The 24,000-nt window shown below is 37.1% G+C and overlaps 1 protein-coding gene across 4 annotated transcripts in view; it reads right to left on the minus strand.

Annotated features, from left to right (window-relative positions):
• CYRIB (CYFIP related Rac1 interactor B) overlaps positions 1-24,000 on the minus strand; it is a 154,779-nt gene that overhangs the window by 2,905 nt on the left and 127,874 nt on the right. For all 4 annotated transcript variants that reach the window (XM_081258912.1, XM_081258913.1, XM_081258914.1 and 1 more), the window contains 8 exons: positions 20,896-21,017; positions 16,712-16,817; positions 10,688-10,824; positions 9,181-9,258; positions 7,073-7,189; positions 6,057-6,136; positions 4,162-4,288; positions 2,668-2,738 (listed from right to left, as the gene is read on the minus strand). In XM_081258912.1, the coding sequence (XP_081115038.1) occupies positions 2,668-2,738; positions 4,162-4,288; positions 6,057-6,136; positions 7,073-7,189; positions 9,181-9,258; positions 10,688-10,824; positions 16,712-16,817; positions 20,896-21,017 (838 nt within the window). The remainder of the gene's footprint in view (positions 1-2,667; positions 2,739-4,161; positions 4,289-6,056; positions 6,137-7,072; positions 7,190-9,180; positions 9,259-10,687; positions 10,825-16,711; positions 16,818-20,895; positions 21,018-24,000) is intronic.

A 24,000-nucleotide genomic window follows, 5' to 3' on the forward strand; every position in this document is an offset into this window, starting at 1 on the left:
ATTATCTAGCACTGAACCTAACTCCGGCTCTAGCTTTCACTTTCTGTCTCTCTTTTAATCAAAGGCACTTGGTTCCATTTCCCCACCTGTAAAATGTAGACGTGGCTCGTTGCTTTCTCTTAAGCACAAAGTATAAGCTAGTGGGAACTATATCATTACCACAGAAAAGCACTCAAAATAGGCAACGTGTATATATATGCAACTACACTCCTATTTGAAACTTGGCTCTGAGGAAAATGATCGAGTGAGCATCTCTAATAAATAAGCTATTCACTAAAAGAAAATAATGCAGCAAAAATGTGTTCCATTTTGTAGAGGCAGAACTAACAGCACTTGCACAGCACTTTGGGAATTCCAAAATGCTTTCTTAACAGTATCTTCTTTGCTCTGAGTGAAGCATATTAAGCGTTAGGTTGGTTTAGTTTGAGCAGTGTTTCTCAAAGTTTCAGCATTATCTACAACAGACAGGGTGTTTATCAAATGAGGTGCCTGAGCCCCACCCCAGACATAATGAAGAGACTCTGTGGAGGTGGTAAACTGGGAATCTGCATGTCCCTTTCCATCCAGATAATTCCAAAGTACACTGAAGTTCAGTCTCATGGTACACCTAAGGCTCCATGATGTAGCATCAAGTATATGGGATTTCAAGAATAAAATCCTGAATTTGAAAATAGATTCCAATGCTTATTAGCTATATAAGCTTTAAGCCTCTCAAGAGCTTAAGGCAACTACTGCATGATGGAGATACCCCCAACACCCCATACCCACCACCCCCCTCACTAAGCTGTGGTAAAGATTCAATAAAGCCACAGACATGAAATTGCATTGTAAATGTACAGTGACATAGAAATGATACTAGTTATAACCACTACTACATAGCAACAAGTATACTGATAAACTTTACAAAACCTCCCAGGTGAAAATTAAGAACCAGACACAGAATATGTGTTTCACTATGAATAAAAACAGTTCAGGAGTTATCTCTGCAACAAACTTTTATTTTCTGATTTCCATTATACATTTGGAAAGAAAACTTAAAACCAACAGGTGGCTCTTGCCTCAGTGGTGCTTCTCTTCCTCTTTCCCTCAAACACAGATTGCTGTGTGGGAGACTTCAGCACCCTTTCACTCACCGCCACTGCCCTCCTTTGTCCTATACCAAACTACTTTTACACTTTGAAAAATAAAAGTAAACTCTGAGTTTTTAAATTAATGTTTGAAGCACAGTCCCTTCAGGGTAAAGAAATATATAATACTAAAACCTCTTAGACCTCTATTACCTCTTACTTTAAAAAATGTCCCGTCACTTGCTGGCTTTGGAAGAGTCTAACTAATCAGAAAGAAAGGGCCTGGGAGAAAAATCAAGCTGACTGGGACACAGGAAGTCCTCAGAAAGGGACCAAGTAGGAAAGATTCACACAACCATAAATATTGGTAAAACCAATGAGAAATCTCCAGAGTAAAAACTTAAGGTTTTTGATAGGCTTACAGTTGAAATAATTTGACATTATAAGAATTTTGTTGTTGTTGTTACATTACGTTCCTTAAGCGTTTGGAGTTCATTTAGAATAGATCTCCTTTACTCAGCAGTCACTGCTTGGAGAACACTTTTCATCATTTTAATAAAATAATTTCATGGTTCCACTCAGCTGAAATGACACATCCTAGATTTTGCTTTACGACTGACCAGGTGACGAAGTATCCAAAGGGAATAACAATCTGTTTTGCTCACAAAACATGTGGGGAATATAATACTAAGTTGGAAATCATTTTATTCTATTATGTGAACTATAATGCGCTGCAGTGAAAAGCAAAGATGGCCTATGACCTCAAAAAGTCACTAAATCAATATTTCTGCATTCATATAATTTTTGTGTTCAAACACAAAATAATCAAGTAACAAGCAAATCATCTTTTTATGTTAGGGAAGTTATACTACCAATTAAATATCTGTAGTCAAGATGTTATAATGTGCTGACATTTTCATTTAAAAATATTACAGGATTCTTAGGAGCTTCAGTAACTAAATCAAGTTAAGTCTAAGCTGAGAAGACATCAAATAATGACTGACTACTTTATTTTCATTGTAAGAAATATTATAAGAAATGCACAAAAATAATAGAGATCTGCATTATGAACATAGCAATGTAATTATACTATATTAAGGGAAAAGAGTCAGTTATTAAACAGTTTGTATGGTATTATTTTGTAAAAAGATAACTATTATATAGAGCTATGACTATATACAAGTGTTTAAAAAAGAAAAACTCTGGAAGGATATATACCAAAATGTTAATAGTGGTTTATTTCAAAATAGTGAGGTTTCATTATTTCCTTCTTTTTCTTTAAATTTTCCTGTTTTCTGAATTTTATTTACAATTATTTTCATTAAAAAACAAAAAGCAATCCTCGCTTCAAGGGGGGCAAAAAGTGAAAGCCAAACTCTTTAGCAAAGAAATGAAGCTGCTATTTTCATTTATACACACACACACACACACACACACACTCATTATAAAAATATTGTAACCAATATCTGAAAGCAAGATTACCAATAAGCAAAATGAGATCTTCACATTTCTAACATTTATATTCATGTGTTAGTCATACTTTGAAGCATTTTCTTAATACATCTGTTCTATACATATATACCTTTACATGTATACACACCTGAGAGCATTGAGAAGACCTTCTACACTATTAGGAGGCTGGTCCTTAAGAACTTTGATACAACCTTTCATCTAAGTAGAAAAGGAAACGGAAAAGGTAAAACATCGATTTTTCATCTAACATTCATTCTCAAAATAGTTAATACTTAAATCAGTTCCATAACTATGCACTCATGAGAAATTACACACTAGAAATGTCAAAATAATTATTCTTAGAATAGGGGGAAAGAATCTACCCAAGTGTTATTTTCAGTTTGTCAATCAAACAAAACTTTTTGGGAACCAAATCAGACAAACTGAAGCACCACCCACACTAATGGGAGGACTTCCTGGAAAAGGTGTTGAGTAGCCTTTTAAAGGACAGAATGGACACACTTGTAAGGAAAAAAGACACCTTCCAGGTAGACGAACCCCATGACAAAAGTAATAAAGTTCATCACATGCAGAGGACAGTATTTTCCAGGGCCAAGATGACTCACACAGGGGAGTTTACAGAGGGCCTCGAAAGGCAGGAGGACTCATTTGGAACTGATGGGGACGGCAGGGACTCATTACAGGTTATTTCGAAAGGGAACAACTCAATGAAAATGATCTGTAAGGAAGATGAGCCTGATTATCGTGAAAAAGCACAACACAGTAGTAATACCATAGGCTTTGGAAGCCATGGAGATGTGGGTTCAGAATCCATGTACCATTCACTAGCAATTATATTACAAACCTCTCTAAACTTTACTTCTCTCTTAGTACAGGGAAAATAACACCTATATCCTAAGAGTATTTTCAGAGCTAAATGAGAGAACAAATGTTAAAATTCCTGGGACACAGTAATCACTCAATAAATGTTGACTCAGTTCTCTTTACATAGAATAGATATGAGCGAAGGCAAGAAGACTGCCTAGTCATCAGCAGTCTACATGTGAAACGCAAAGAGCCTGAAGCCAGCTGTCAAAGGGTAACTGGAAGACAACTCTCAGTAAACTACAGGCTATAACTTTTATGAACCAGGTGTGAGAGCGAGGAGAGAACTTACGAAGCAGAGAAGCCCAGGCTACAGCCACAAAGCACTATGACTGGGAGGAGGAGGGAAAGATGCAGTCCTCAACTTTTTTCACTGAGGCACCTCGACTGGCTTTTAATATACATTTGTAAGTAAATCATTTAAAATGGGCTTTGGCCAAAGGAATGAAAGGATACAATAAAAAAAAATTTATGTCTGATTATTTATTTACATATATTGCCAAGTATGCAGAAGTATCACTTATCAGTACTGAGGAGATACTTTAAAAGACAGTACAGTTCTCCTTCAATCATTCTATTCCATCTGTATATAGGCTATAAGAAATACCGCAAGAGAGAGGAAACCAAAATCCACTATTATCACAAACTATAAAAATAAATTCTGTGACAGAGTGCAGCTTGCCAGCTCTTCAAATAAAAGCCTATGGTTTCCACTTATGGAAATTATTGGTAATTATATAAAACAAATATAACTTACATCAATTTTTGAAGTTTTGGCAAATGCTCCCACTGGATGTACGTGGTCATAGAGTATTATGACGCCTACCATTACCCTCAAGCAGAATGACACTGTTTCTTCATTTGTAAATCTGCTTCTGTATTCCCTGGAGGGTAGAAAAGATATGGATGGATGAGGCACATCACAAACTCATGAGCTAACTGATGCTCAAAGTTGTATTCTGTCGATATCTAAAAGGGACGCTAAGCTTATAGCCCCACCTTCTCTGCAATGAGAGTCCCAGAGAAATGATGGGGGTGGAGCAGTTATCACTTACGTATTCTGGTCTCTACATGCATATTGGTATATTACCCCTTCTGCTTAGTGGAGATGAGACAATTTTAGAGAAATCAAAAGTGACCCAGGGGGCTTCCCTGGTGGCGCAGTGGTTGAGAGTCCGCCTGCCGATGCAGGGGACACGGGTTCGTGCCCCGGTCTGGGAAGATCCCACATGCCGCAGAGCGGCTAGGCCCGTGAGCCATGGCTGCTGGGCCTGCGCATCCGGAGCCTGTGCTCTGCAAGGGGAGAGGCCACAACAGTGAGAGGCCCGCCTACCGCAAAAAAAAAAAAAAAAAAAAAAAAAAAAGTGACCCAGGGACTTCCCTGGTGGCGCAGTGGTTGAGAATCCGCCCGCCAATGCAGGGGACACGGGTTTGATCCCTGGTCCGGGAAGATCCCACATGCCGCGGAGCAACTAAGCCCACGTGCTACAACTACTGAGCCTGCACTCTAGAGCCCTCAAGCCACAACTACTGAGCCCACATGCTGCAACTACTGAAGCCTGCATGCCTAGAGCCAGTGTTCTGCAACAAGTGAAGCCACCGCAATGAGAAGCCCGCACATTGCGACGAAGAGTAGCCCCCGCTCGCCGTAACTAGAGAAAGCCCGTGCGCAGTAACAAAGACCCAATACAACCAAAAACAAATAAAAATTTAAATAATTTATTAAAAAAAAAAAGTGGCCCAAAGTAAAAGTTTGGGGATGGGTGCTCTGAAAGGCTGTCATCAGCAATATGATGAAAAAGCCACTAGCTTAACAGAGAAAGTACATTTGCTATTTAGGGGTTAAGTTGATGTAAACACATTATTGTATTACTGGATTTTAATTTCCTAAAATTCAATTATATTCTTCTCTCAAATGGGAAAAAGGAAATAGCACTTTTGTCTACATAAAAGGCAGCATGGCATAGCAGAAAGAGTCCAGAACCAGAATGGAGACACCCAAGCACATGTGTGAGGTCAGCTACTGCGCATCAGTCCCTTCATCTCCCAGGACCTTACTCCCCTAAATGAGAATGATGATAATATGATGATTAGCAGCATATATTATTCAGGAACACAGGAGGAATTCTTTCTGCCTGCTGACAGGAAAATCCAGACAGAAAACACTGTGGTACATGTGACAAATGCCTTGAGAGAGAGGAGAAACCCAGAAGAGAATTTAGGTGAGTGTTGGGTTTAAAAAAAAAAAAAGAAGACTGAGACCTAATATTGAGAGAAAGGGATAAGTAGAACAACTCTAGCCCTCTAGGAAAAAAAGGCAAAGTTCTTTATGAAAAGGGAACGATAATGTTTATGAGAGGCATAACCAGAGGAGCTTTTAAGCTCTTCCCCTACTCCCAAAAAAGCACCAAAAAATCCCTATTCTGAAGAGTCTAAGTCAGTCTGACTGGTCTGACACACCTGAAAATCAAATGTACTTTGTATGTTTAACTAGAACTTACATTAAGCTGTCAAATTATTTTAGTTTTGTTCATATGTTAGCATTACATACTTGGGATATACTTAATTTCCACCTTCCAAATACAACTTATTCACATCTGGACAATCATTTCAACAGGACTGTTAAAGTGAAAAAGATCAGTGAATACTCACGGTGTTTCAAGCATGACTCTGCACACACTAGCCATGGTGCTTAGACAATCTGTGGTATTTTCTATTGGTAAATTTTTATTCTGTAAAAGTGTATGGAGAACAAAAAAAGTAAGAGTGACAAACAGTTATTACTCAAGAAAAATTTAAAATCTAGCAAAACATGAAAAATTAGCAACTTTAAAATTTGGTTCCTACTCTTAATTTTGTTAAAAAATGCACTAGATTCTAGGTACTGTTCTAAGCTCTGAGGATACAGCTATGAGCAAAACAGCTAAGAGCCTCCTTTCTCCCAAGAAGCCCTTACATTCTAGAGCTGAGTGGAAACAACCACAATATGCAGACAAGGCCTCATAGCCACAAGGTACTTGGATTTGATCCTACAAGTACTGGGAAGTCACTGGAAACATTTTAAGCAGAGGAGGAAGGGAATGTGGTTTATGTCTTAAGAAGATTACTTGGCTGCTCTTTGGAGAAAGGACTGCAGTGGGTCAAGAGTGGAAGAAATAAGAATAGTCAGAGCATGAATGCAGAAATCCAAATGAAAAGTGGGCTGATCTGGAGAGGTAGCTAGAGGTAGCAAAGGGTTAAGTTTTCAGATTCAGGGTATATCTTGTAAGAAGAGCCAATAAGACTGCCTTGCCTGATGGAGTGGATGTAGGGGGTGAGATAAAGGAAGGAATTTAGGATGATAATCCTTAAGTTATCTGCTTGCACAGTATTACTGTTAGTTGAGATAGGGAAAACTGGAGAAAAGGCGGGATTGGGAAAAACAATCAAGACTTCGGTTTGGTCATGGTACTACTGAGGTATGGCTTATACATCCAAAGGGTAACTGCCAACAGGCGGTAGATGTGCACACGTGGGCCTCAGGGAAGAGGACCAGACCCAGTGCACAAAGTGCATCTCAGTCTATCAGCTTAGATGGTCTTTAAAGTCATGGTCTCGCTCAGATCATCCTATCTTCAGACAGGCAGAAGAGTAACAACACAAAGAATAACTTCCTAGGCAATGCTTACCTCTGATACGAATTTTGTTGTGGCATCACTTAAGGTTTTCAGCATTGGGGTTGCCTCGGCATAAAACAAAGACATTCGATTTGCCAATTCATTATTTACTTCATTTTCTCCTTCTGCCTGTGTGGAAAATAAAGACACCTGATATCAGTTCATAAGTTATTAAATAATATTATAAAAGAGCCTAGGCAGGGTGCCCATCTAATGCTTGTTAAATTAACCTAAAAAATACTCTTATATTTTAGACCCTCAAATGCACACAATACTTAAATACTCTTTAAAAATAAAAAGATTAAAAATAATATTAAGCCATTTTTTAAAAGATTAACTTCTTTAAAAATATTTTAAATGATATTAAGCAATTAAATAAAACCTTGATGGGCTGCCTACTGTATACAAGGGATCATCCTAAATGCTATGGAGGATGGAAAGATGCCTAGGACATCGTACCTGCCTCTATTAGGAGCACATAAACACCCACACAGCAGCCACAGGAACATGTTAAGAGACAAGGGGTGAAAGAGGGGGTGAGGGGAAGACTAAGTTAGACTGGAAGAAACTAAAATGGACTCATGGAAGAGTTTTTTTGTAGGTGATGACGGGCAGGCACACAAGGTATTCCAACCAGTCGGGTGGAAGAGCATGCTTTCAAATGCTTGGTAGAGTGTAAGTCAATGTAGTCAGTGTAATAAGGGACAGCAACTACTGAAAGAAGGGCTGGAAAGCAAAGCTGGGGTAGGAGTAAATCCTAGCTTAAGTGAAATCCTAGCTTAAGGTCGTATTTTTCTTCTATATGTAATGGGGAGCCACTTATAGTGTCAAAAGAAAGGAATAACAATTAAGTCAATCTTCTAAATAAATTTAACTAATGATAGTGGGCAGACTGTACCAAAAAGAGACTGTATGTCAGAAAATAAGTTCTACGGCTATTATAGAATGGTTGCCAAAAAGAAAGTGGGTATTAGGCTCTCAATCGGGATAGAAGTACAAAGAGATGGAAAGGGGGGCAGTGAAGAGATGTGAGAGAGATGTCACTTGACAACGACTGGATTTACCTATAATTATTGAGAGCAAAAGACAGTACAAAGATGATTTCAATGCCCTTGCCCTTGAAGCATGGCAGGATGGCTGTAATAGAGGATTCGGTGATTTTATTTTATTTTACATGGTGAGTATGAAAAAGAGATGATAAAGGTCAGCCTCACAGAAGAAACCGGTCTATGCAAAACCAAACTAATGCATATACCAGAGGCTTCATGGAAAAGAAATCTTTCTTCCAATCCAAGCCTGTCTTAGAGCAGCTACTTCATAAAATATTTATTCAATGGTCTCCTTTGGTTGTTTTTTCTTTTAACCTCTGATGCCACTTATCACTCCTTACAATCTTATATAGTATTTCTTTATTAAACTATCTACTTGAGGCCAGGCCTGACCCTAGGAATTTTGTTTTTCATACCAATTAGCACAATATATTGATAGGTCCTCAAAATATCTAGAGAAAAAGATAGTATTTTCTTCATATTTAAGGTTTTACTTATGGCATTTGACGTCCTGGAGAAAAGGGTATTAAACAGCTTAAAATGAGAAGTCAAGATGCTAACAAACCAGAAGAGATGCTATGCTAGCCAAGCAACAGGCACAGAAGCCATTTCTCACACAGCCATGTCAGACACGGACATGCCCGACGTCCAGGACCTCACTTTCCCTTCCTGCCAGTGTTAGTATTTCTCCTGTCCCTGGTCAATTTCTCCCCAGGGCTCTTCCATTCTAAGAATATGGGGACAAATAACTCATAACCACTAATTCACACAATTTTCGTGCAGTTAAAATGAGAATACAAAGAGAAATTTTTAAGTATCAATGTTATATAGGCAAAAAGCAATTTTACTGAATTAGTTACAGAATAAAGGACTGGGTGGAAACATAGGTAAAAACAATATGGTTTGCTACATTTTGCTCTTTCTTCCCACAGCTGTGGATGCCCATAATTACTAACTTTACTACTAGCTTTAGCTTTATCTGAATGAATGAATGCATGAACAAAAGATTAAACTGAACAAATTGAGAGGTGAATTATTATTACCACCCTGTAATTCAAAGCATTAACTTACTGGAACATTATTAATCCTCATACGACTCAATGTTCTTCTATAATAGCTGAAATCATTCTGTATGGCAGGATTTGTCATCTAAAGAAGATATTTATGAAAGAAAAAGGTGTTATTTACTAAATATAGTACACAAATTAAGCGAAAGACCTACTAAATAGTTATAATTAGTTAAGTAACATTCCCTAATTTGTAATATCATCTTAAGAACTAAAACCGTTATCATCCAAGATGACTATCTGCACTTAAGTTACATAACACCGTATTCAGTCATTACTGGACATAGAAGACTGTGCACACTGTTTTTCAGTCACAGTCAGTACACTTTTTCTTTCTTTTCATTAATTTCAGGTAATATACTAAAAAGTTGTTTACCAAAAATGATATTACCAAATAAACAAAAATGAAAAGGAATGTGTAGGCACTTATTCTGGGTTATTAAAATAAAGTATATATATGGTCAACAGGGCATTCTTCAAACAGACTAAAATTTTATATACAAATCATTTGTGCTCAAAGTATTAATAAAAGAGAATAATTGTCTATGATACAATGTTGATAAAAAGCTGCAGTTAGGAATCCAGCTCTTCCACTTTCTAGACAAGATACCTGAGGCGCTGAAAAGTCAAAGGACCTGCTTCATAATTGGTTACTGTGCCAGAGCCTAAAGTGGAACTAAGGTCTCCTGATATGGAATTTAATGCTTCTTTGTTTACACTCTCACTCCTTCCAGCAGAAAGGACATTTATAGGTAGGTAGGTAGATAGAAAGGAGGGTGGTGAGAAAGAGAGAGGGAGAGAGAGGAGGGAGATGGGAGAGAGAAAGAAAAAAATATCGTAACATTTTTATATAGAAGAATGTTGAAAAAAGTGGGGATGAGCAGAAAAAAATATATTAGAAAAAGTCAATATTGTTGTTTCAGAGATGATTTTTAAAATGAAGTTAAATGAAAACTGATGGACTTCCCTGGTGGTCCAGTGGTTAAGAATCTGCCTGCCAGTGCAGGGGACACGGGTTCAATCCCTGGTCCAGGAAGATCCCACATGCTGCGGAGCAACTAAGCCCGTGTGCCACAACTACTGAGCCTGTGTTCTAGAGCCTGCGAGCCGTAACTAGTGAGCCCGCGAGCCACAACTAATGAAGCCCATGCGCCTAGAGCCTGTGCTCCACAACGAGAAGCCACCGCAATGAGAAGCCCACGCATCGCAATGAAGAACAGCCCCTGCTCGCCGCAACTAGAGAAAGCCTGTGCCCAGCTACGAAGACCCAGTGCAGCCAAAAAATAAATAAGTAAAATAAATTAAAAAATGAAAACTGAATATTGGGTAATTTGCTGTTTGCTATGTATATACCAAAAGGCCTGCATGAGTGTTAAATCCTGCATTTTTGCTAAGGACCAGCAGGCATTTAAACACATTTTATTTTAAAAAGGTCTCCAGGCATCTCCTCCTCGTGCTCTTTGAAAGACTCCTGATTTCCGTAACAATGAGGACCAGCAGAACAATCCTACCTTGAGTTCATCAAACCGGAGTGTAAAATGAAGAATTTCTGCAAACTGTTTAGCAAGAGCCTGCTCTCGCTCTAGATGCTGGGTAGGAGAATACGGGGTACTTGTCAAGGCTCCCAGAAGACCTCTTAATGCTGCTTCTAAAGAAAAAAAAATTAAAATGTTGTTTGTATCTGATATTTGTTTATTAAAACGTGAGCGATTTTAAAATGTTTTGATTTCAATTCCCATAAAAGTAAGGTCTCTTTAAAAGCCAGATTATCTAAACGTAACACTCAAACTGAACACTGTTTACTAGAATAGAAACCCTGAAGTGACTAACTCAATTTCTGTAAACACAAATTCAAAATCATGCGGAATGCGAATTTGAATGAGATACCAGGATCAAAGGACAAATTTTATATTATTTTCACATTCTACTGTGTTGATTTTTATGAAATGGTAACTGTTACTACAGCTGAGTAACTTCTTCAGGGGCACTGTGGCCACAGAGACAAATCGGTACATGGGTGTGAATGAATTACCAACTTCACATACTTTGAATATGCTGTTTATTTATAAACACAAACTGCTTTCTTTCAGTTACTAAAGGAAACCAAATATTTGGTTTAATAATTAGCTCTCTGAGTGTTTAGAACTTGGTATCTCAGGAACATAATATAAATATTCTAATTTATTATAGAAATAAAACTGTTCCTTTGAAACAACTGCTACTTTTGGAATGCCAGACGTAGCAGTTTATTTTATATTCCATTTAAAAATGGAAATACTGATTGCACTTCAAAAAAAAAAATCACAGAAATCAAACTATTTCAGTTACAGATTACAGAATCAGAAAACAATGGTAGATCCTATTCAGAGAAAACAAGAGCTTACAGAGTTAGATGGTCATCTGACATTTATGAATAAATGTTAGATTAATAAATATTTATTAGTGATAACAAATTTATGTCAGATCGTCAACCTTTCACTTAAAAAATACCAACTCTACCATTTATGAAGACCCAATTATGAACCAACATTCATACTTACGCATTTAACCTAGTCTGTCATTTAACTTTCACCATCAACTATGACATCGGCATTACAGATGGATAAACTGAGTTTCAAAGAGGTTAGACCCCCAAGGGCATAGCTCATAAATGCCAGGTGTTTCTGATTTCACAGCCCTACTTTTTCCACCATAATAAATTGTTTCTCAAAAAAAGCGACATTCTAACTAGCCTTCTGCAACCTTATAAAAGATTAATTTACTGATCAGTACCAACAGTAAGTACTCCTTATGTGTCTATTATGTGGCAGGTACTGAGCCAGACACTATTTGTAATCCACACAGTAACTCCAAATGACAGCTACTATCCTTTTCTTTATAGTAAGTCAGAAAATGTATTGATGGTCTAACATGTGCCAGGCAGTGGGGAAACAGACGAAGATGGACACGCCCTATGCCCACACAGAGCCTAATTATACAGAGAAGAGAGACAACTTACTACAGCTGGGATATGTGTTAAGAAGGAGAAGGGCACGGCACCGTGGAAAGGTATAAAAACGGGACCTTACCTAGTTCAAGACTCAGGAGAAGACCTCCCTGAATACATGACATCTGGGCTGAGACTGGGCTGTGCACTAAGAATGAGCAGGAGTTTGCAAATAGGGCAGGGAGCCAGATCCTGAACTGAGAAGAGCGTGACATAGTAGAGAAACGCACGACAACCAGTACAGGGGAATGGAGAGGCAAGAAGGAGAGGAACCTAAGACTAAAACAACACGAGGACCGTCTGTGTGCCATATTAATAAGCACCCTGGCTGTGTCATAATAATGTCCCTGGAGAAACTATTTAAGCAGGGTAGTGATGTCATCAGATTAGCATTTAATAACTCCACTTCATCTGCAGTGTGGAGAACACACTGTGGGACTATGGATGGCTTATAGAGGTGCAAGAGTGGATGTGAGGATCAATTAAAAGGAAAAAAATTTTGGTTCTTTTGAAAAATGGCTTATTTCTCCCAATACTCATCTCATGTGTCAGCATTAATATAAGTGGAAAACAAAGTTTGAGAGATGGGAGAACAGGAAAAACCATTTTAAGAACAAAAACACAAAACACCAATACTGTTACCAGCTGTTAAAGAAAAAAGAAATTCTCATTTCCTGGATTTCATCCAGCCTCAGGGCGAAGTCCAGCATCTACAGTGCTCACCGCTCTGGGGAATGGGAGACACTCCTCAGCCCCACATGGAGGGGTGAGTCAGGTCTTGGCTGACCTGGGGTAGCCAATGACCGGGGAGAACTTCTGTCCGTGAACGGCTGAAGTCCTCAGTGGCACATCTGCCATGAAAGAGAAACTCAAAATGATAAGGCTGCTTACTTGCCTTTGAAGCAGCTAGATCAGCCCAGGGCCCTCTGCTGATACAAGACAGTTCTACTAGACTACAGTGCCCTGCGACAAGAGGGGAATCAGAGACAGAGGATCTCAGAAGGTGGCTCAGGTCTCTGGCTGAGTTAGAAAGAAAGGGAGGTCAAAGAAGAGATGATGTAGGGATTGGTCTCTCTGATGAAGCTTCTGAAACAAAATGATGTGGTTATGACTCTTACAAAAGGTAGATGGCAAGGAGGAAATTAGTGGACTACTTAAGCCTAAATTCTGGAAAGCATTAGCTGGTAAACCAGTGTAGAAGCCAAAGCTATGTAAGAAGGCTGCAAGGAAGAGACTGAATGGAGAGATAATGACAGATCAGTCCACAAAGTAGATCCAGAAGGGGAAACAACGGATGACTAGGAAGAGAAGCCTCCTTTACAGACAACAGCCATATATTCTCACCTACTGCCAACCATCCACTATCAAAGAGCAGTCTTTGAATCCCCAGAAGAGAACCCAAAGGATATGGAGTGCGGGGGATCTGAAACAGCCAAGAGGTAATACCACCACTGTTGTGGGCACTTCAGAACCTTTTGAACAAATTTTGATAAATTTAGCCCAGTGAAAAGGAGTCGACACGTTGGATAGACTCACTCACTATGACCCCTGGAGGTGGCCCCTATAAGCCCCCGGAACAGGAAGACTGAGGAGACACAAAGCAGTTTATGTACTGTCTGGCCACACGACCTTCGCTCAGATAGCTGCCTCAACTGGGAAGGCCTCAGATTGAAACAAGCAAGTACAGGATGTTTCCCGTGCCAGCAAGGTTAAACCATGTTGGCAAAGCTCAGTGTCTTCCAAATTAGTCAAGTGGTCCCTTCCCTGTCCCTCTATAAATATGCAAACCAGCAAGGGATGAGGGTCCCTCTTCTGGAGTACACCCCATGGTTTATCTGGAGTGCTTGAACCAAGCAACCTTCTTGGAATTCTGAAGGACCACGTGCATCTTCACAGCTGTGCAGTATTCTGTGTGCTGTTTGTGGTGTTTATCCTCATCTCTGGCTCAACAGTGAGGTAGGAAGAAAAGAGACAACAGAGGTTAAGTGGACTTAAAGCAGAGGGTTCAACTGACTGGAGGTCCAGATAGGATACTGAAGCTCAGAGAATTTCAATGATGTAGCCAAGGCCACACAGCTAATAACTGCAAACAGAGGAATTCGAACACAGGCCATTATGCCTTGAAAGCCTAAAATCCATTATTATTGCTTCTCCTGAATATCCGACACATATTTGATATATCAGATGTACGTATTCATTTATCTATCACTTGCTCACTCACTCAACACTGAGTTCCTATCACATGCAAGCAAAGACATGTACCCTGTCAGCAAGGAAACTGGAAACATTATAAACCAGGTTATTGGCCGAGAGATGAGGAGTAAACCACCAAATCTTAAATTTGTACTTTGTTCATACCTTTACAGAAGCCCTAGACTACACAATGAAGGTTCAAGGCTCCCACATGACAGAAGAAAAAACTGATAGCTTTCTGCTATTACCTGTGTTACTATATCCTCCGCTGAAATGGAACCCAGCACCTGTGCCGAAACACACAACACTAACCTGATGTAATTCCAGTAGTTAAAATATGAAAAAATATGTAAGCCTGATGGGTTTGGTCTATTTTATAATTATTCTTTTTTTTTTTTACTGGCAAATGCTAAGAAACCAAGATGAACTTGAGAAGGACCTGAGCGGCATCTAAAGCCATTTAACTTCGAAAGCGTCTAGGAACGAGCAGCACAGCAAAACTCTAAATAAGTCGTGAAGATAACTAAAATGGAAAGACCTAGGCTCTCTGAGGTTACAAAGCTACAGACTACGTAGATACTTGACTGAAAGAACTGACTGTCATGCTCGAGGAGAATAATTTATAATTCTTATTTCTAGTAAGAAAAGGACAATTTACACAAACACTTCTCTCTCAACTATTATTTGTCTTTGCATTTAACAGTGTACACTGCAACTAAGGAAAAACAGCAATTCTCTTACTTTTTAAAAAATATGCGTTTTAAAAAAAACAGAACTTCACAGGACTTCCCTAGTGGCACAATGGTTAAGAATCCACCTGCCAATGCAGGGGACACGGGTTCGAGCCCTGGTCCGGGAAGATCCCATATGCCGCAGAGCAATTAAGCCCGTGTGCCACAACTACTGAGCCCTCGCTCTAGAGCCCATGAGCCCCAACTACCGAGCCTGCACGCAGCAACTACTAAAGCCCGCGTGCCTAGACTTCGTGCTCCGCAACAAGAGAAACCACCACAATGAGAAGCCCGCGCATCGAAACGAAGAGTAGCCGTGGCTCACACAACTAGAGAAAGCCTGCGCAGCAACAAAGACCCAATGCAGCCAAAAATAAATAAATAAATACATATTTTAAAAACAAAAAGGTCAAATTAAACAAAATAATAATAATAGAACTTCAACTTTGAAGCAGAGGTTGTAAACACAAATGGCCAAGTAGCTAATATAAAGACATAAAGAGAGCAAGATATAAAAAACCAGGATGCAGTAGAGACCCACTGAAAACTAGAAAGCACACGCCCTAACTACTGGACACAGAGTCGGTTTGCCACTTAGCTTCGCCAATTGAGAGGCAGATCCATTGCTCAACTGCTGGCTAAGCTATTGATTTTTCCAAAGCAACCGAAGATTTAAAACACACACAACACAAATAACTACCAATTTTAAAACCTGGCAATTAATCAGGAATTTTTAAAAACCATGCAGGCCAAACAAACCGTATTTCAGGTCTAAATTTAGCTTATGAGCCCCCAGTTGACTTCTATCTTACAGTACTGGTTTCCTTATCAAATTGTATGTACTCATTTAGAATATATAACACATTTTTATGATTCAAAAAGCAAAACTGTATAAAAATAAGTATCAAAAACTTAAACTGAAATGTTTCAAATTTCTGACACATCTATACCACTCCTCCTCTATGCTCCCAACTTCACAAAGATTACATCTTTCAAATTACACAAGCAGCCAAATAGCTAAATCTTACCTGTTCTGCCTCCTCCTTCTCCAAGAAAAAGAACTCCAATTTTGCTTATTCACTGTATTAAAGGCACAATTCTGATCTCTGAATAATTTTTCCCATGTGAGGGAAGCAGCAGATGGTTATGAATTGTTACTTAAGGACTCCCTCGATAACTTCGCATATAACATTAGCTTCCTGTTTCTCATCTTGTACAGCTTTAGGTACATGAACCGATCATAATCAGCCATGATCTTAAGAACACAAAAATCTAAATAACCCAGGAGACCTTGGATTAGTTCCCACATATGGGAAAGGATGTGCTTGGAGCTGGAGAGAAATTCTACCAAGCTGTTTCCCATAGTAGGACCCTTTAGGCTGCAAAAAATCAGAAATTTCCTTATGGAAGTCAAAATTTGTTGAGGAAAATGGTCTAAATAAATTGAACACCTGGTTGAACAGGATGACAGGAAGATTATGCTATAATCTCGTAGTCTACCAAGCTGCTTTACCTATGAAACATATAAATTTAGCAATATGAACATAAAATACTGTAAATAACTTCCAGTATCAATAACTGCCTTTTTCACTAGGCAAGTCATAATGACAAAACTTTCAACTTACCTAACCTCTGAGAAAACTCATAAAATTTCTTTAATTTGCCTACTAGTGGAACAACTGCACCCCATGCCTTCTCTTGCAACTTCTCATCTGCTGGATGCTGGATGGCCTTCAAAATCCAAAGAATACAAATAGTTAGATTTTTAAAAAATCACAACAGTATTATTTTTACATTAAAATATAGGTTTTGGCAAACACAGGAAACCCTGGTATAGTCCATGAAATTCAGAATAATGGACCCAGAAATGCTGAGAGCAGCCTTCTCAACTCCATGGATACTTTAAACCTATTATAATACATTCTTCATTATTCTTGCAATGGATATGGATAGATGGAATAAAAAATGACACAATGTATGTTTGTTAGGTATATTATGCCTTGATACTTTTTAGAGCCACAAAAGGAAACCAAAATGTTTCCAATATCACAGACAAGTTTTCTTAGAAATTCTTCGTTTTAAGGATTATTTCCGTAGGATAAAAGGAAACCAAAAAAGGCAGGCAATAATGAAATAAGACCCAACTCTGGGAAAAGGCTAATAAACTTTCAATAATTCAAATTCCAGGGTCCAAACTAGTTTTTTAAAAGTTACCAAACACTTAAAAACTGAAATCAGCCTGAAAAATGTGATTCAGAAATTGTCACTTATCCCCTCCCTGTAACTAAAATCCTATTCTGGAATCTAAGTTTCTTTAGGTTTTCCTGAATGAGGTGAAAAACTAGTTTCAAATGTGAAAGGGGAGAAAATAAAACATAATCTGGAGACTCTAAAATAAACATGAATATGCTCTTTCTCTGCCCAGTCTTCCAAGCCATCAGGCAATAATTTGTAAATATAGAGGGTTATTCCCAAAGAAATATATTTTCTTGTTTTCATCTTCCTTTTGCTTACAGATGCCTTTCTTCACCATTTTTCCACACCTTGGTTTGCTTTCTCTAACATCTTCAAATGAGCTAAACACACCATCTGAAAGGTGAAACGCATAACCAACGCCTGTTTGTAACATATCAGAAATCTAAATGGCACATTTAGATTTTCCCAAGACACTAGTATGCTGACTCCATCCATACAAAACCAAAAAAGAAGAAAGCAAAATAAAACTGAAGCCAGATAGATTTAGAAGATGCTTCAAATAAATTAGCTACAAACTAAATAAATGGGCTATACATTGTTTAAGCAATTTGCTTTATAAGCTTGCCATTGTATTCAAATTTTCTTGATTTTTTTATATAAACAAATAGGAGTCTGAAATGAATCCCACTTATATGACTATCTAGAAATATTGTAAAGTTAAAGAAAACCAGACATTACAACATGTAACAATCCTTATTTCACATTGTATTAATATGACTATTTCAAAGGGACTGTGATATTATCCTGATGTATATGAAAAAATCCTTTTAGCCTCAAGTCCAGTCTCAACAGTTTCATATCAAGTAGTAAAAATTTGTTTATTACTTGGGAAATAAGCAAATAGATAGAATTTTAAAATTTATTTTCTTCTCCTCAGAAGTCTATCCAACCTTTCTTGCAAGGATCTAAAAATGATTTTCTAAATATCAGCTCATTCTCATAACATTAAAATGCTCCAGCAAATGTCACCCATTTTCATAACTGAATAGAGTTAACTATTTCCTTGGCCCTGCCTTGCCTGGATTTAGAACTGAAGACACTGTCTGCTCTTTTATGACAACATTTTATGGTTCTCCTTATAATTCTGATTCTTTCTCCTCTCAGATCAGTTTTACTGCTGTAACATTTCTGGTACAGCACCCATCATAGCCCAACATGAAAAAGGGCACTTAAGTAAAATGTCAATGGTGAGGTTGTCATGGAGCAAGTATTATAACTTTCATTTTCAAAAATGTTAAAACTGTTATGGATACATCAAAGCATTAGGGAAAGTTCTTATTTCCCTCTCTAGTGGTTTATTCTAGAGAATAAGCTTTGTTTATTTAATAGATTATATCTTAAATCACATTTTATTCAATTTTAGAGTCATGTTTAATAAAGTACTATTTAAACAAATATATATATAATCCACATCATTAGCATAGTAATAACAGTAAACTCTCAGTCTATGTTCTATATGTCAGCTTCTATGTGTCTTTGCTGATGGATTATCTAACTTTACCCTCAAAAAGACTCTATGAATTGCTTCCACATTTTTCCTACGATGAATAAGGTGGCCATAAAGGTTTTTACATTTACCTCCCTCTTGAATGATAGCCTTTTGAAGAATATTTTCTAAAATTAAGTATCTGATAGAAGAGTATAAATAATTTTACAGATCTAATTTTATACCTTGCCAAACTGACCTCCAAAAAGATACCATTCTACAATACCACCTGCATTAAGACTACCTGTTTCTTCATAAACCAACCAATATTAAACTTTTAACACTTTATTACTGTATGCAGTTAAACTTCTTGACAGTGATGGGCATTTATTGTAAACCTGAACATTTTTCTGTTGTGTGTTTTCTCATAGGTAGAATGGTTGTTTTACTAAGTCAATTAAGTCTTCACATTGACCTATGGCAGTTTAGGTAGTTATATCTGTTCTTTATATATTTGGTATATACTCAGCTTTTATATGTTTAGGGAACTTGAAATTCACAGAAATGGTTACATGCCTTCATTTACTGAAACCTTAAGGTTTTACTCAAGCTAATAATATTGACAAGATTAATCTAAAGCCCTCGCATTTACTTCTTCAACAGTTACTAACTGCTTACTAAGCACTATACTAGGTGCTGATAGCACAAAAATAAGTAAGAAACCAAGTTTACCCTCCTCAAGCTAGCAGTACAGCGGTGGAGATACAGACATCATATATCAATGGTTTAAAAAAAAAGTGATGGCTACCATAAAAAAACATGTGCAAGGTGCTATGGCAAAAGAGTACAGGGAAGTAGAAGATTATTGGGATTTGAAGGAAGGATAGGAATTGAACAGGAAAAGAAAAAAAGAAGGGCATATTCCAGACAAAAACAAAGGCAAGTAACTGTACGTACGTAAGACATTCAGGAAACAAGCAGTCCAGTGCAGGAGAGGTAAAACATGGAATTCACATTATCTATAACTTCCCTGCTAATGATACGACCAACTGCTAATCTAAACTAGACAGCATGGAACCATTTAACTCCTCCTTCTCCTTTACATTAAACATCCAGTCAATCACCCAAACCTGTGGCCCCTCAGTCCAAAACACTTAGTGACTCAGTGTCTTCAGGTGTGTGCACTTATTTCTTCCTTTACTAGTACTCCAAATGTCATTAGAGGAATCAGGTTTGATATGGTCTGTAAACCCAAGAGATCAATCCTTGAAAAACTCTGCACTATTAGTTACAGAGAAGAATAACAGAAACAGAAGGGCAGGAAAAAATGAAGCAACAAAGTGTGAGCTATGCCTTCAAGAAATGTAATGAGAAAAAGAGAGATAAGGTCCAGAGGCCAGAGAGTTTCTTTGGGTAGTACAGGACACTTGAGTATATGTGTACATGCGCCAGGAAGGAGTCAATAAAAGAAAAAAGAAAGAAAATGTAATTACGAGAAGGAAATTAAAAGAGTAAAGTTCCAGAGGAGGGTGGAGAACAAAGGTAGAGAAGTTACTCTTGGTAAGAAGTAGGGACAGCATCTTCCGAAAAAAACAAAAACAAAAAAACCCAGAAGAAATGGAAAAAAAGATGGATGGACACCTGGATAAGTTCAGAGGTTTGGGAGAAGAAAGCTGAGGGAGACCACACCAAACATTTGCTCTGTGGTATCAAGTCATCAGACAGAGTTGAGGGGCTCCAGATCACAAGGATGGTTTCAGCTTTCTCCTAGGAAGCTTAGGAGGAGCAGAAAAACAGACGGGCAGGACAAAAAGAAGCCACAGGAAGTCTCATGTTCTCCCCTCCAAAAACAATATAAATAGCCACCATGGATACTGTAAATTTCAGGTGTGAGAATAAACCAAAAAAATAAACTTTTCTTTAATATATATAAATTACATATTTATAGAACCTTGTTTTCCTTTTACCCTTATATCACTGCAACCACTTTTGAAATAATGCAAGTGATCTTCCTTTAAACAGAATATTTAATAAGCAAACAGACAATAAAGTATAGAAAATAATAGAGATTAAAAAGAGGGACACAGTAATTTTTAGTTTATTGGAAAATGTATAAACATGCTTTACCTCTCGTATTTCATGGCCAGCTCCTCTATATGACTGCAAGTCCTCCAAGATGCCTTCTGCATCTTTTAGTACTACATTCACCTGATTATAAATCTCCTTCTCAGACTCTGTAGGCTGGGCATCTAAATAGCAGGAAAGCACAAGAAAATTTAGAGTCACATGATTTTTTTTTTAAGTACATGTATAATAACTCTAAACATTGATTAATCTGATTTTCTAAAGATGACTAACATTTTGTCCAGTGCTAACTCTGCACTTCTTAGAAAAGACTGACAATTTTTCCATAGTTCTACATTTGAATAACTATCCTCAAGTTTGTAAATATCACAAAGAAGCAAGGGAACACCAAACATTACTATTTACTTTAAGTTACAAATCATGATGTGGTATATTAAACAAACAAGGATTATAATTCAAAAATTTTAATTGTGAGTGTTAATAAACACTGTTTCTACTATTTGCATCACTAACAGTAATGACTGTAAATGTATGAGTAATGATCTATTTTAATGCAACAGAAATGAAAGGCCTATTAATACATCTTGCTCATCTATGGTTTAAGACATAAACTATTTTCCTATAAAGTTCATTTTAATGACTGAGCTTTGATATAAAAAATTAGAAACTAAAAAAAAAAAAAAGTTTTTAGATGCTCCCTTTTTCTAAAGACCTTTATATTGTGTACCAATGAACTTCTCTGCTGATGAACAAAAGGTCCAGATTCCTGTGCAGGAGTTCGAACTATGGAACTGCTCCAGAATCACTAGGCTACTAAAAACTAGATACTTGAAGATACAATAGTATCACTGAAATTTTGAAATACTAAAGCAAAAACCGAGTTTCTATACACTTGGGACTGAGAGGAAAAATGGAGAATTATACTTATAAAAAACATAATCAGGAACACAAACATACGGGCATTTCCACTACCTGTGGTGTTAGCCACAAAACATATGTTAATAGATGAATAATTCTGGATTTCTCTCTGTTAGACTCGAGGTGACAAAAATCCCGTTTTCAATACCTTGGTCATTTGTTTCTCTAAGGATGAATCTTTTTTATTCAATACATTTGATTCTTTTTTTGGGTGAGGAGGGGAGAATTGGCCGCTTTGTGACAAAACTGAGTTTTTCATAAATCTTTCCAACTAGACTATATCCAATACTACAGATAAGGCATAAAGCACTTAAAATAATAAACATTATGATTACCATAATGTTTTAGAGAGCAACTTTGATGTCAGAATTCCTCCATGCTAAAATTTTCTCTTACTCTGGAGGTGGGGGGAGGCAGACCAAATTTATAATATGAATTAAGAACATTTCTGATAAATCTCTTGTTCACCAATCATATAAAACTAGTACCTAGAATTTTCTGCACATATTCCACCTCCCCATAAATACACAACGATCTATTTATTCCTTTCCTTAGAAAAATTTCACAAACTTAGTTCACACATGAAACTAGGAGTCCAGATGCCTAAAACCTGTAACTTTATCTTGTGCTTGGGGCAAGTCATAATTCAATTCCATTTATTAAACTTGCCAACTAGTCAAAAATATACCATTTATATTTTTTAAATCAACAAGTACAGTATCAAATTTTAATTTCAACATACTTAAGACATTACTACAGCAATAATAAGTAACATTCACATGCAAAGCCAACTTAAGAATTTGTGTTTTCATATCTGTTCCCTTATTTTTCAAATTTCCTTTCAGAAATCATGTATTTTTTTTAATGAAAATGTTATGACAAAATAATTACACAAGGAGTCAACTGAAAAATTAAAAAGACCCTGTCTGTGTCCAAAGCTATAAAGGTATTACTAGGAGCAAATACTGATATTATAGCTAAATGATTTTTTAAAAATCAGAGTTTGTCATTTGGCAGTAGTATTTTTTCACATTTAGCCAGACCATGTTCTCCAAAGTCACAGTTAGACACACACTAAAAAAAAAAAAAGGTACACCTCGTAACTTTTATACTTACACCAGATGCAGTAGAGAAAAATAGTTTTACATGCAAAAACAGCAGTTTTATACTTTTCATATGGAATTGTGAAACTACAGACATAACATCAATAGTAGACACATATCATCGTTTGAATTCATGAAGTGGGAATTCATGACAAAGGACAATATTTTGACTATTATATAGTAAAAGATATTTGTGAAGTTTGAAAATACTAAACTATGTATTTTGGGTGTGGTGACTAGCTGTTAACAGAAAAATATGACACTGAGAATTACATACAAAAGAAACATTATCAGATAGATTTAAATAGACCTTGGAAGTGGTTAATAATTATTAAAGGTTTAATAAATACCAAGAAATTTAAAAATAAAGGAGAAGATTCCAGTTTCCCCTAAGGGTGGAAAAAGTACCCAGCACCACACTGATTAAACATTTTTTAGACTGTCACAGGAAAGTCACATTTATAATTTTGAAAGCTGCTGAAGACTGCTGTAGAGATGAAGACAAACAGAAAATAGCAGACAGGTAAGCACTACTTTACTGATAGCAAGTCATGCAAAAGGGTGAAATACTAGGGAGGGGAAAGGACTCCATAAAATAAAACTTTTTTCCAAAAATGGTATCATATAATACAACCAAGACTTGTCACTTTGATTTTTCATAGCAAAAAATGAAAACTTTTATTACTTGAGGAAAAACACATCACTTAGCCAGCTAACAGACGGACATTCAATTGATTGCGAAATGTATCTACTATACTACCATAGTGATTACTCATCAAGCTTAGTTTTAAAAGCCGTTCAAGGGAAATTACAGCATATTTCAGTTGCTCGTACTATTTGAAAGTAAAATTAATTATTTTAATAAATTCACACCAGTTTCCTACAGAAGAGTCACTGAAAATAACTGCTAAAATTGAAGCTGTTATGGTACAAAAGGAGGCAAAGGATCAGCTATGAAAGGAAAAAAATTAAAAGGCACGTAAAAATTGTAATTGTGATAAGGGGTCTGTCTGCTTTAATCTTGCATTCGTTCATTAAATATTTACAGTCTATCAATCACCACAAGTCTCATCGAGGCAGGGACCTCAATGTAGAGTACATACCACTGTACTGTAATATAAACTCA

The sequence above is a fragment of the Mesoplodon bidens genome, assembly GCF_964165515.1.
Source record: "Mesoplodon bidens genome assembly, chromosome: 16".
Classification (NCBI taxonomy): domain Eukaryota; kingdom Metazoa; phylum Chordata; class Mammalia; order Artiodactyla; family Ziphiidae; genus Mesoplodon; species Mesoplodon bidens.